General features: G+C 47.3%; 1 protein-coding gene and 1 long non-coding RNA gene across 2 annotated transcripts; one reads left to right on the plus strand and one right to left on the minus strand.

The window, feature by feature from the left end:
- Positions 1-243: 243 nt before the first annotated feature.
- Positions 244-1,610, minus strand: LOC120697308. Its single transcript, XR_005684429.1, has 2 exons — positions 1,502-1,610; positions 244-1,421 (listed from the first exon to the last, which is right to left on the minus strand). It is a non-coding gene; the product is annotated as an uncharacterized LOC120697308 (long non-coding RNA).
- Positions 1,611-7,765: 6,155 nt separating this feature from the next.
- Positions 7,766-14,085, plus strand: LOC120697309 (probable beta-1,4-xylosyltransferase GT43A). Its single transcript, XM_039980477.1, has 3 exons — positions 7,766-8,871; positions 11,948-12,233; positions 13,602-14,085. Exons 1-3 carry the CDS (start codon positions 8,174-8,176, stop codon positions 13,716-13,718), a joined length of 1,101 nt encoding a protein of 366 aa, XP_039836411.1. The 5' UTR covers positions 7,766-8,173; the 3' UTR covers positions 13,719-14,085.

Consider the following 14,085-nt stretch of genomic DNA (forward strand, 5'->3'; position numbering starts at 1 on the left):
TATTTGGAAAGAGAAGAAGCAAAATGTGTTTCGGAATAACTTCAAGATTTTAATATTCAGCATACATGCAGCGTTTATTTTTGAAAGATAAGAGGCAAAATGTGTTTTTGGCGAAATTTCAGGATAGTATGTTGTCATAAGAATTTCCAGGTGAACGCAACTTGATCTGTCATGAAACGACCAGAAGACAAGGACACGCATGCGCGCGTCGACAGTGACACGAACGGTGCGCCTGAGCTCTCATTGACAGACTTTGAGAAGCCGGACTTTCAGAGACGCCGCCATTGCTTCCCGGAAACGAGCTGAATTCTGCAATCTAAAAGCTGAACGAGAGAGGGGAGAAGGAAGGGGGAAAAAAAAGTACAATCTTCTCGTACAGATCAGATGCCAACTGCTTCCCAAAGTACAGGAACCTGGGGCCATGGCCAGTAAATGATATGCTGACACATCCAGTAATTGAGTGCGCTATCCACGTCAGCCATCTCCTCTCACGGCCTCACGGGTTGGACGCAAACCAAACCATCCCTGTGTGCAGTTCTTCTACCCCGTTTCCCGGCAGCCATTGCTGTAGCTTTCTTGGCTCGCTCTGGACCTGACTTCCAGATAGAGCCAGGGCGTTGGCTGGATGCAACAGGCTGGCCTCCTGCATGTGCCGTTTGCCCTCCCGGTCAGGTCCGGCATAGTTTATCTGTCTGTGCAGGCAGGCCTTTGTAACGTCTCGTGTCTCTGCAACTTTGGCTGAGCTCCGCCGGTAGGTTCAGACGGATGCCACACCGCCATGTTTCGGACAGTTTGGCATTCCCTTTGACAGCCCAGCCTCCCGGCACTGCCGTCGCCAATGAGGCTTTCCATTCAGGCCCACTGTTTCGCATCCCTCTAATGCAAGCTTGTCTGAAGATTACTTTTTTCCCTGCTCATGGGATTAGACAAACTGTACGTTCGGGCCTCTAGATAAGTAGATATGTCACACTTCACATGCATGTTAGTAGCGCTCCAATCAATGTTGAGGACGCCTCGGCCTTGAGCTGATTTGGTTGGATAGTCCGGTAGTACTCGTCAGATTCTGAACTCGATTTTCGGTGAAAACGAATTTCAAGCTGATAAAAAAAATATCCCCTCGTTAGCCAAGATTCAAAGAGTTTTTTTAGGTCGTTAGCCAAAATCGTTTCCTCTTAATGAAAAATGGCGAGACCGCCATACGCCCATACCCCGGCCGAGTTTAGAGGATGGGTCGGCCACGTTGATCATGCCATTGCCCAACAACTCTTACAATACCGACCATTAGTTTCATTATTCCGCCTGCTAACCATAGGCCAATGGGTCAAGGCCGTCAAGGCAAAGATTATGAAAAGCTGCAGGGCGACCAGCAACGGCAGTTGGTTAGTACTTGTCTCTGCCATGTTCTGCTCGCTTCTCTGCAGCTGAAAGCAAGATGAATTTCACACACACACACAAAAAAGCTGAAAGCAAGACGAAACGGCCGTTACCACCCCCAGATTACCAGGAACGACGAGGAACACCACGAGTATTGAATAGCCTACGGCTAAGCTCTTGCAACTCTCTAAGCTTTTGATCCCGGCCCCCGCGCCGGGGTACGGGCAGGGGATCGAAGCCATCGTCGCATCGCTTGTCTGTTGCGCACAGAGCTTTCGCTGGAGCTTTCTTGGGGAGCCTCCGAGCCAGCAGGGCTCAGTAGTACTATGTACACCACAGGTTTGTTCCCAAAAAAAAAATGTACACCACAGGTTTGTGCAGCAACATGTCCCGCTTGCAATTGACACGTGTGGCTCTCGCTAGGGTTTGGTCTTGGGCGCCCGTCGGCTTGTTTGGAGTCTGGCTCGGCTTTTAACAACCTAGCAACCTCTGGCTGTTGCTTAGCCCTAAAGAATAATCTGCTTACGCTTACGCAGGGGCTCTCCTTGTCGTTAAACAAACATTTGCTCGCGTTTGAAGCGATGGCCGCCTTTTAAGGTAACTGTATGTGATCCACCACCATGTGGTCTTGCTTTAATTTGCCCCACGTGCTCCATATGTCTGCTACTAGCTTTTCTATCTCTCAGTTATTAGCCATTATTTACTAATTTCTACCGCTCCTTGTTTACTGTCAACTGTGTACGTGCCATAATGGACCTGATGGGAAGTAGTTCGTACTTCGTCGTCAAAGTCCAAAACGTTTTCGAATTCTTATGGTTGGGTTCCATACGATACGAATAGTTGAATTAATTAATTTTGGCCACTGGCCACCGGTAGCTCGCCAGTAGTTTTCGTGCGCGCCAGACGTCTCCTTCATCCAGCACTTGAAATAAAGACACTTCATTTTCTTTTTCAAGAAAAGGAAAAAACGACTGTAAACCAGATCATGTATTATCGATCTCTCTTGTAATGATGAGGAGCCGCGTCGAAGGCTACCGGCTTCTCTGTGTTCTGCCGTTCTCTCTTGTGCTCGATATCTGACAAGGCCTCCCGATGCAAAAGACGAGCAAGTAGCAGTTGCGTTGATTTTATTGTTCATTTTTTATATTGAAAAAAGTTTGCCCGACCATGCATACATAACCCTATATTAATTATTATGGGACGATAGATGCGTCTGAACGTACAAATTATACATTGGTGTTTTTGGTTTGAAGAACACACTGCGGGCCGCACCGCAACAAACTGAAGATCATCAATCAAATCGTATCCCCGGATCGGGCGCGTGTACAGCGTCTGATCGATCGGACGGCCAGGAGGCGCGGCACCCGTGCCCCGCATGCATGCATTCGCACATGCACGTGGCACGCAGCTGGCGCAGAGAGAGCCTGGCGGCCTGACCTGGCCTGGCCAGCAGGAGCCTTTTTGGTCGATGACAGCAGTAGTGGGTTTGGGCCCCGTTTGGTTTTCATCTAGCACAAGTAGCACACAACTCCCGAGAAAAGAATCTTGCTTGCATGAAGCACTAAACAAAGTTTATTTGCAAAACCCTTTTACAGATGGGTGTAACTTTTCGAGACGAATCTAATGACTGTAATTAATCGATGATTGGCTATAGTTATGCTACAGTAACCATCATCTAATCGCACGGTCAAAGGCCTCATTAGGTTCGTCTCGCGAAGTAGTACAGCGCTGTGGAGTTAGTTTTGTAAATTACCTTTATTTAGTACCCCTAATTATTGGTCAAAGTTTTTGTGCTACTTGTGCTAGGCCAAACCAAACAGGGCCTTGGATCATCGGGGGTGTGGTGCAGAATGCAGAGCTTCGGGTGACCACCACTGACTGCTCCAGCTCGCAGCCATCCGAGGAGCACTGGATTATAGAAACAAATGAAATTTTTGAATAAAATAAGTGATCAAATTTAAAATTAAAAAAATTAAATGATCCATAATTTGAAACAGAATAAGTACGGAATAAGAAACAAACCGCCCCTCGAAATTCAGAGGAAACGACTAAGGATCTACGTACGGCAAGGGGCAAGGTGAGACCGCTCATACGTACATACATACGGATACGGCCAACAACGCGACCGACGGGCGACGCCGCCGCCCCAGGTCAGACGCACGCACGCAGGACAAACGAGGTGGAGCCGGCGGCGGCGACGGAAGCCCAACGAACACTCGCTCCTCCGTCCCCGCCGGACCAAACGTGCGTGCACGAGGCCGCGCCCGGTCCAGCGCTTGGCGTGTCCGCCAAACATATAATCCTAGATGAAAGAAATCATTAGCTTCTGCTACAACTTCAATTTTTTTTCGAAGAAATATACTTCGATCTGCTGATTCAGTTTTTTTAATAGGAAATACAGCACTTCTGATTCAGTACATTGGCGTGGGAACAAGCACCGTGTGCGTATCAGTATGTGTGGACATTTCCGGATGCCGAACTAGCGTGGGATTCAGGATTCCCTAAAAAAAACTAACGAGGGAGGTGGGACCCATCACGGGTACATAGGCTGGTCCACCGTCGCGCGTAGTACTACATACTCCCTCCATTTAATTTTTCTGGATAAATATAGATTTTACCCAGATATAACATATATATATATAGACGTATATCTAGATGTATAACAAAAATTTACTAATCATTTATTAAACAAAAAGAAAAGGCGATAACATATAATTAATTGGGTGAACGAACGAAGCGCGTAGGCGGAGAACGGAACCGATACTCTCCGACTACTTAGAGCATGTACAACCCACAGACGGCACGTCGTCTCTAGGATCTCGAATTTATCATACAGACAGATATAAAGACAGCTCATACAACCCACAGACAGATTATCCGTCTCTAAACTGTTTAATGATTTGTATGTAGCTAAGATCAACTACAAATATATTTTTGTATACCATTGTGTGGCACACTTCTTTTTATAAACAATGTGCGATTGCTTAAATATAGGAACTTTGGAGTTGAGATACACCTCTCCTTTGCATTTGTAATCGATTTCTCACATCATCACCACCTCATCCCTACATCGAGATTAACATCACCAGTTCACACCTCTCTTCTCCCTCTGCCTCCACCGAGCAAGCGATCCTCAATAGCACACCTCTTCTCTGTTCTTCTGTCCACCATGATTGCAGCAGCAACCAGTAGATCTTTCTTCTTCCTGCTAGCAAGCAGGATCAGGAAACCAACTAACCCCCCCTCTCTCTCTCTCGCCAATAGCAGCAGCACGCTAAAATCCATCTCAAAAATCCCCTACCTCCAACGTCACTGCCATGACCTCATCTCTCTCCATCGATTCTTGCTGCACCTCCAACCAAAGCACGACATCTCCTACTCAAGGCACAAATCCAGCACGGGCTCCTCACAACCCATCTCCCTCGTGGGCAATTTCAAGCCATGGCCTGCACCTCTGCTCCTCTCAATCGCACAACTGCTGAGTTGGGGCAAATGCCGCAGGATGAGCCAATCGAAGGTGACACAGACGCAAATGGTGATTGGGAAGACGGATGCCGTTGGTGGATCTCTGCGCACCAGCAGATCTCCACTCCCTCTTCCTCCTCGACGTCGGTGACTCCTCCTCCTCCCTCCTCCGAGATCCGGTGCCGGCGCATCTGGCTGCTCCAACTCGCCGGGCTCTCCATGGCGGGGGTGAAGACCAAGCGGAGGTCAGGAGGAGGATGCGCGAGGGGCGCTGCAGCTCAAGCTCATTGCGATGGCGTCCATGTCGAGCTCGTCGCCGGAGATGTCTTTTTTCGGAAGGCCAGCCCCGTCGACGCCGCCGCCGCGACCGGGGCATAGAAGGGGAGGGGAGGCGTCGGAGATGGCCGTAGGCGAGCCCGCCGGCGCTGTGGTGGCCCGCGGCGGCCACCACACGAGGTCCGGCCTCCTCCTTCCCCGGCGGCCACGACGCAAGATCCGGCGCCCCGCGGCCTCCTCCCCGTCGGCAGCCACGACATCCTCCTCCCCGCTGGCTTCGCAAATATGGCGCGAGGGAAAACTACCGCGCGCGCGGCCAGCGTAGGAATTGTGGAGAGCGTGGGCGCGCGGGATCCGAGTTGCTCGTCGACTGGGGAAGACGAGCCGTACAACAGACCGCCGGCCGTCTCCTCGGCCTGGGAGAATGGGACAGAGGCGTCGCCTCGCGAGGCGACGAGAAGGCCGTTTGCGGGGCAACCTGGGGGGTGATTTGCAAAAGTTCCATCGTAGTGACGGGGCAAGAGACGGGCGTTGTACGTGCCCTTAGTGAGCGCGAGATTGGATTGGGCATTGTGTGCACCGGTGGCGAAGATGTTGGTTGGGGCTAAATCAACTGGCCCGTGGCCTCCCATCCGTCGTCGCAACGAAATTAAATCAATATTGCAGCAATGAGCAGCTGGCAGGGGAGAGGCCATTTGCAATCCTTGCTCATTCTAGTCCAAGTCTCTGTTAGCTCGCGTTTAGTTTGGTTTCGTTTTGTTTTGGCAGGAGCAGGACGCACACATCACCTGGTACTCTGTCCTCGTTACGTGCCACTTGAAGATCACTGCTGCTCTAAGAAAATACTACCAAATGGAAAAAGGATATAATTCACCGCCCCTGTTCTCGTGCATCTTTGCACTTCTTCTAGGAAAATAGCGAGCAAAGTTTATATTCGTGTGTCCGAAAAAAGACACATAAAGGAATATCGCTGCTTTCAAACCATACAACTGAAACAATACTTTTGCCTAAAATAAAACCACAGAAAATGGTTGTTGCTTTTGTGTATCTTTTTTTTTCCAGAAAGCAACTATTTTACAGTCCTATAGATCAAATTTCCCCTATAAAACATCTAGCAAATTTTGGGCACATGGACAATAACACGCCACTCGTTCTTTTTTTGTGACAATATTTTTTTTGACTAATTTAGCGTTGAACGCTAGCCATCTTTTCTTGAATTTTGGAGAAGCTGTTGAATTTTATTCTTTTTTTGCTAGCTATTTCGTTTTACATAATAGCTATATTAGAATTTTAGCTATTCATAGGTATAAGAGCTGTTAGAGATGCTCTAACAGCACAAAAAATGTAAAAGACCTCTCCATTTAATCATGCATTTGTTCCTTTTTTTTAGGATCGTTGATCTTATGCCTGGATGGAATGCTAAGAATCCTCCTATGCATTTGCAAGCAAGTAGGTGCGCCATCACAAGGATAGCCGCACCTTCTATGCCACTTCCATTTTGGAAACCGGACTACTTCTTTTTTTTATCGTCAATTAGTAGGTTCCATGTTCCAATCCCAACCAACTCGGAAATGGCCGCCTCAACATCCACCTCACATCGCCTACCTTTGGCTTCAAGGGAGATTAGAGGTCTAGTATATTATACAAGTGAGGGGCAAAAGCTGCATCCCACCTAATATTCTTCCCGGCTGATAGTCTGACGACACCTCTTGCAATGCTACAAGATTTACCCAATAAGCCAGTCATCTGCTGGAAGAAAAAGAATATCTTACTCTAATGAACGTACTACTAATTCCGTGATGGAGGAATTCTATGTCGAATTGATGTACTTGAAATGTGTTAAGAATTCTACAAGTTTCTGTGTGGACTCATAAGATTTATGCATCAGTACCTTATTCCTAAACCTGGCGCTGTGTTTGGCCTGTTGCTCTGGTTTTGCGGGTGTTTGCTTCTCCACAATGGAATCATGAAACCAGGCACCATTGGTATCTCTCTCTCTCGCCAGTCAATTCAAGCCAGCTGCCGTAGGTAACAGATTTTGGGACACCAGATGATCACCATTTTTAACTTCAAATGTACATGCTTGGGAAAAGATGGCAAACAAGTGGATCAGACGCCACCAAACACAATCTACAGCTCTGGCAGGGCAGGTGACAAAAATACACAACAGAACTGAGGTGGCGAAAGTGTTCACCTCACAGAAATGGGCACTTCACCCTAAAAGCTGAACCGAAGCATTATTCGTGATTAATGCTTAGAAAAAAAAACCAAAAATATTGTTCGCAGAAATCTTGCATAATTTGGCTCAATCTCTACAAATTTGGATAAAAGTAATTCATAGTTATCCAGTGAGTGAGCATCCACCCGATTTTTAGCAAGGAATGAATGCTACCATTTCATCGAAAGCAAAGCATGTTTCCTGCCCAAGCTATGCAAAGATGGAGGAGTATGTTGGAGCAGCATCGCTTTCAGCTATATTTTCAGCTATTCGGCTTGCTCAGCACATTCACTAGCGACCGACGGGCGAGTGAAACCTGTAGCCGTTGAGAAAGGCAAGTCTCACCTCTCACCGCACTCCTCCCGCCCTCACGAACCATCCTCTCCTCGTCTTCATTTTTCACCTCGCCGACTCACCACCGCCTCCACGCCGTATTCATTCCCTTCCCCCACCTCCTGACCTCCTTTCCTCCCTCCCCACCCTACTCCTGCCGCTGCTGCATGCCTGCATCTTGATTGATCTTCCCACCTCTCTCCTCCTCATTGCCCCCATCTCTCTACAGACTACTCACTCCATCTCCATTCCCCGTACACATTCCTCCTCCAGTCCTGACTACAGCTCGGTGATGATCCGCTGAGGGCGAGTTCTTGGCATTAATGGCCGCTTGGTAGCCAGCGCTCTCCAATCCCCCTTAACTCCCCCACCTCTTATCTCCCTGCACCTTGAGCTGAGCTCCGGCTCCCCTCCGCATTGACCATCACCCTTCGTCGGGTCGGTTCTTGCCGCGTCCGATCCTGATCTGCAAGCTTCGCGTGCTGTGATCTGAGAGCGTCCGGGGCCATGGGGACCGGGGCGGTGGCGGTGGTGGCGCCTGACCGGGCCAAGCAGCGCCGGGGCGGCCACCTATGGAAGAAGGCGCTGCTCCACTTCTCGCTCTGCTTCGTCATGGGCTTCTTCACGGGGTTCGCGCCCTCCTCCTCCTCGTCCTGGAAGGCTGCCACCCAACACCCGCCGCACCGGGCCGGGGACCACCTCGCCGCCTCCCGCGTCGCCGTCGACGCGCGCGTCAACCTGGTGCCGTCGCCGCCCGACACGGCTGGCGAGGTGGGGCTCGGCGGGGCCGGCGGCGGGGCGACGGTTGACGTGGGCGACGACGACGAGGAGGCCGGCCTGCAGCGGCTTCTGATTGTGGTCACCACCACGCGGTCGGGCGCCGGCGAGCGGCGGCGGCGCAGGGCCGAGCTGCTGCGCCTGGCGCACACCCTGCGGCTCGTGCGCCCGCCCGTCGTGTGGGTGGTCGTGGAGCCGGTCGCCGACGCCCCCGCCACGGCCGAGGTGCTGCGGGGTACCGGCGTGATGTACAGGCACATCGCGTTCAAGCCCGAGGAGAACTTCACCACGGCCGCCGCCGAGGCGCACGCGCAGCGGAACGCCGCGCTCGCCCACGTCGAGAAGCACCGCCTCGCCGGCGTCCTCCACTTCGCCGACGCCGCCGGCGTCTACGACACCGGCTTCTTCGACCAGATCCGCCAGATCGAGTGAGTACACGCCATTGCCTCGCTCACCTTGCATCTTGCTGTCTACATCATGCGTAATCTTGCTTTCATTTTGCTTGATTAGTTCGTCTTCATACTGAAATCCGTACAGTAAGATGCAAATTAGAATGTCTTAATTTTGAAGCGAGGTTCTTAATTATTTCCCAATTGTTGATTTCCAAACTCAAAAGATTCGAGCTTTACTTGTTCCTCCTCTTCGATTCGAACTCTATTTGATCTCCTTTTTTAGCATGCTTATTTATTTTCAGTTCTTCGAGGGTGCTGTTTGAATCTTAATCTCAATGACTGAAATTTCTATTATAGCTCCTCAATTTCAGATTTTTTTTAATGCCCACCGACTGCGACTAGGGTTCCTCATAACTAATCACCTCTTCTTAATTTAGTACCACTAATTTACTCGTCTAATAAATGTTTTAGAAGCCGTGTTGTTTGGTGAGCAAATAATTGAGAGAAGGCATACGCTGTCATTAGTGGGGGAATAAGGGTGGGGCAACGCGTCCTATTCATGTGCTCTTGTCATGGACAGTGCAGATGCTTAGTACACTTTAACTATTCTCTCTCCATTTCTCTGATGCAAGGAGTCAATTATTGGATCTAGCTTATCACTTTTTTGAGTCCCTTTCGCCTCCAACAAACAATGCTTCTTTTCTGCAGATTTAAATGTTTTGCTTTTGCTCACCCCAACCACTCCAATTAGTTTAATTAAGACTTTAAGCGCGTCTCCTGAGCAAAGCAAACTTATGAAAGGCAGCAGGAATAGTTATTTAATGTGGTAGTGGTAGCACTAGCTGTTAGTCACTGACAAATGGGCCTGTAACAGTGTCGGTGGCACCTAACAAAATTGACAGTAAAAGAAGATTAGCATGCTTGAATTGACCCCAAAATTTTGCTACTCCTAAAATAGGGAAGCTAATATGCTGGGAAAAATTAGCTACTACAAAAGATAGAAGGGCGAACGCGCGTGTAGCGCATTGGTAAAATGGTAAGGCTGCCCGCTGGGGCGCCTGCCGCCCGCGTTCGAGCGCAGCTCAACGCTGGGTTCGCACTGGGAACAGTGTTCCCGCGGGTGCTGAGGTGTGCGTCGTGGTGGTGTGAGTATCTCAGTATGGCGCGTTCCGAGACTACTCGGGCAGTCTCGTTTGCGTTGAGTCCGGTTAGCGTGGGCGCCCAAAATCTTAAATGACTCGCTCCTGGGTGCTTTCAAAAAAAAAAAAAAGAAGGTAGAAAGTAATAACAGTAACCGTTATGCCATGTCCATTGAAACTGATTAAGCTCCAATAGAGAAGACACCATCCGCACCAGTAGTCGCTTGATTGCTTCCCCAATCCCATGAATGGCCATCTGATATACAGACAGAAAGTTGCTGCAGATTTGATGCAGTTTTTCTACACTGGTGTGCACCTGTGATTTAGATCTGCTGCAGCCTGTAAAAAAACATTTACTTTCTACAAAACACTGTACGAAACTTCGATTCTATGCAGCAGACCACCAGTTGTCCTTGTAATTTTTCTCATGAGGAATTGGACTCAGGTTGTGGCTTTGCGCACTTGGCTGAGCTAGATCTTCCCCTTTGGCATGAAAACCGCCTATAGAAATCTTGCAAAGAAGATAATTCACATTTTTCATTTGTCAGTGACTAACAGCTAGTGCTACCACTAGAACACACATGTCCTGGAAAATTTGACTTGCCTTTCGCATTCACTTTTCTGATGGTAGCATTCTAACATTGATGAGTGCTTGCGTTCATAAAGAGAGGGAATCACACCTTGGTTCAGTACATGGTACTATGATCGCTACTACTCATGCCATGTGAGAGCACAGTGTCAATATTCCCTGGGAGAACAATCTTTTTCGCTGAGGGGAGCATGATGGGATGCAGCCCTCTTTACCTCAAGCAAAGGTTTACCTTGCTGCTTCTCGGCAACAACACACTGTTTTTTTTTTCTTTCTCTTTTTGATTTCGTTTTTAGTTTTTACAGTCCTCGTGATGCGTGCACATCTGCACTTGTGGGCCCTGATGCTTTTGTGGGCTCTCCAGTAGATCAGCATAAATACAAGTATACAACAGAGTCAAGAGCATCCATTATGCCTTGTCGCGCATATGGTCTAGCATGCCTGTCATAGAGGCCAGAACTTTACCAGTTACTAGAAACAAAGAAGTGCTGGTGCACAATATAGTGAGTTTGTGACACTACCTGCAGTTTACTAAATGGGAGGGGTATGACCATGGTTAATATCTCTTACTTGTGTCAAGTTGAAATTTAGATTCTTTTAAGCGCATGAGCCTAAAATATGTCTACAGTTTACCCAGGTGTTTAAATAACTTCGCATGTTCAAGTTGAATTTTACTATTCCAAGTTGTGTTTGACTGCATATATGACCATGGTTAATATCTCTTACTTGTGTCAAGTTGAAATTTAGATTCTTTTAAGCGCATGAGCCTAAAATATGTCTACAGTTTACCCAGGTGTTTAAATAACTTTGCATGTTCAAGTTGAATTTTACTATTCCAAGTTGTGTTTGACTGCATATAGGAAACACGTGTGCTCACTAAAGTTTCTATTGCTCGTCAACCGTTGCATCATCCCATATCTGATTTGTCAAGGCTCTTCAAACTTTGGAATCGGTAATGGATCAATTTAAAAACATATGGGAGGGCAGTTGCATGGGATAACTCAGCCTATGTCTGGTGTCAGGTGATTGGGATGAGTGATCAAAAGTGTAGTATAACTTTTATGATGATATCAACTCGGCAGCATGTGAAAGATGTGTCAATGGAGCTATCTCCTATAATATCTTATTTTGAATCGAGAAAATCAGAAGCCTACGTTTTTTTTGTTCTATTGGAGCTCAATTGGCTGATGTCTGCTTAGTGTCGATGGAGTCTAATTCTAGTCAAGGTTTGTGGCACAATGCTTCTTAGTTCCCTAATTCTACTGACCTATCAAGATGTGGTATATAGATCACAGGCATTTGCTGGTCAATGTTGCATACTTGTTGAATTGCATTTTATGGTGTGGGCGCCTTTAAATGTTCTTTCTGACATTCCAAATGACAGAGCGTTTGGCACATGGCCTGTGGCAACAATGTCGGCAGGCGAGAAGAAAGTGGTAGTGGAAGGTCCACTATGCAGTGCCTCAAAGGTCATCGGCTGGTTCTCAAGGGACTTCAACGATGGGACTACCCGTGCAGCGACATATAACACAGAAACTGACTTGAATCCTGCTGGTGCTGCTGGTACACGACTCCACACGATCGACGTCTCAGGGTTCGCGTTCAACAGTTCTATTTTGTGGGATCCTGAGCGGTGGGGACGGCCAACGTCATTACCAGATACTTCACAGGTTAGTCCACCCGGACCACCTCTGCCTTATGAATGTTAGTAACCAAGCAAGTCTAATCTAATTTTATCAAAAAAAATCTCACAAAACAAAGTACTTAGCAAGCTAATTGACTCAATGAAGGGGCTAAATCTGAGATAACAGCAGTGTTGGGCTGTCCGTTTCTTGATGATGTCATATAAAAATTGCGGACCTCCTAAAATAGAGGCTCCATTAGAACCCTCAGAATTGTGGAGTACATGTCTAGCTTAAATAAGATATGTTAAGCCATTGACATTAGCAGTTTGAAATATTATCTGAAGGAATCGTACAAATTGCATACTCTATGGATTGTTTTCCTTTTGTTCTCTGGAAAATGAAGTTGCCAATTTCTAATGTAATAGTGTTCATTTGTTAAGTGTGGGTCATGCACTGTAAGGTCATGTGAACTCCCTTCTCATAACGAAAAAGGTGCTAAGCAAGTTTTCGAATAAAAAAGGCAAGTGGTTGCGATAGACTGGATGCTGACTTTGTCAATGGTTCAAACCAATCACTGTGAGTCAAGCATGGCCACTCATTGTTCGTTCCGAACAAGATTAAGATTGTCACACTGGATAAATAATATGAATTCAATTCACTGTAATTTTTTTAATCCAGAGTAATCACAGTGCAACATTAGTCATTTCTAACCAAATGGAGTAGTTTGCACCAAGCATCCAATGCATTCTACTGACCCTTGTCCTCTCTTGGTAGACCTTACCTGATCTTGTTGAACTGTCCCTGTTGCACACATTATCAACTTAGATTCGTGAATTGATGTGACAACCATAGAGTTATACAATGGTCAAATTCCCTTTCAATGGAATATGGCAGGGAACAGATGGGGAATATGTCAAATCACTTTCGTGCATTCCTTCAAAAATTTTAAAATCTGGCTTTGTTTTTATATCACCTACCAACCTACTTTTCCAGTCCTTGAGCTGTGGCCACTAATGATGCTGAAAGCTGTGGGTGGCACAAAACCATGACACTGATTTCTGATTGAAGTGAGGTGATCACGCATTTTGAGTTGCATCAGGAAGGTCCTAATTTATAACCAACCCAGTGGGACAAGCAATCCCTTATTTACCAAACCTAGACGTGCAAGGTACATGTAGATACAGGCATACAGGCGTCTGGGCTTTATTAATTCCGAACTCTGAAGTGATACTAGTTGCATTCAATTTCTTTTTCTACTTGTCATGTGCAAGTAATAAGCTACCAACACTTAGTTGATGGAGACTCGGTTACTTGGCATTCCTACACCGGCTTACCAATGCTACTCTTCTATCAGGTCACCTGATTTTCTACCGTCAACTAATAATGATGAGTTATTGACGATGTGGTTTGCAGGATTCGATCAAGTTTGTGCAAGAAGTGGTGCTGGAAGACCGAGCTAAGCTGAAGGGGATCCCCTCCGATTGCTCCCAGATCATGGTGTGGCAGTATGGCGCGCCCAGCTCACAATAGAAGGTTAGTAAGATGGGTGGCATTGCCGGAAGGGAAAATTGGCGGGGATCGGAGTTGATGTAAATGTGGCGATAACAAAAAGGAAAGGAAGAAGGTCGATTACTAAGTTTTCTTGTTTCTTTTTTGGGGTTCCCTTTTTTCTTTCTCTCATTTTTGGGTTTTCAAGTTTGGGGGGCCATGCATGATGAATTGTCCGCGGGAAAATATGCCCCCCGACCTGAAAAAAAAAAAGCGATAGTATTTGTTCAGATTTATTTGTGATTCTTTAACTTGACCCTGTTGTGTTGGCGAGGCGCTGTTGCCTCACGAATTCCCCCGGTGGAAATAAAAACATGTGGAGGAGGAAGGAATGGACTTGGGGAGGAAA

The sequence above is a fragment of the Panicum virgatum genome, chromosome 3K (genome assembly GCF_016808335.1).
Source record: "Panicum virgatum strain AP13 chromosome 3K, P.virgatum_v5, whole genome shotgun sequence".
NCBI lineage: Eukaryota > Viridiplantae > Streptophyta > Magnoliopsida > Poales > Poaceae > Panicum > Panicum virgatum.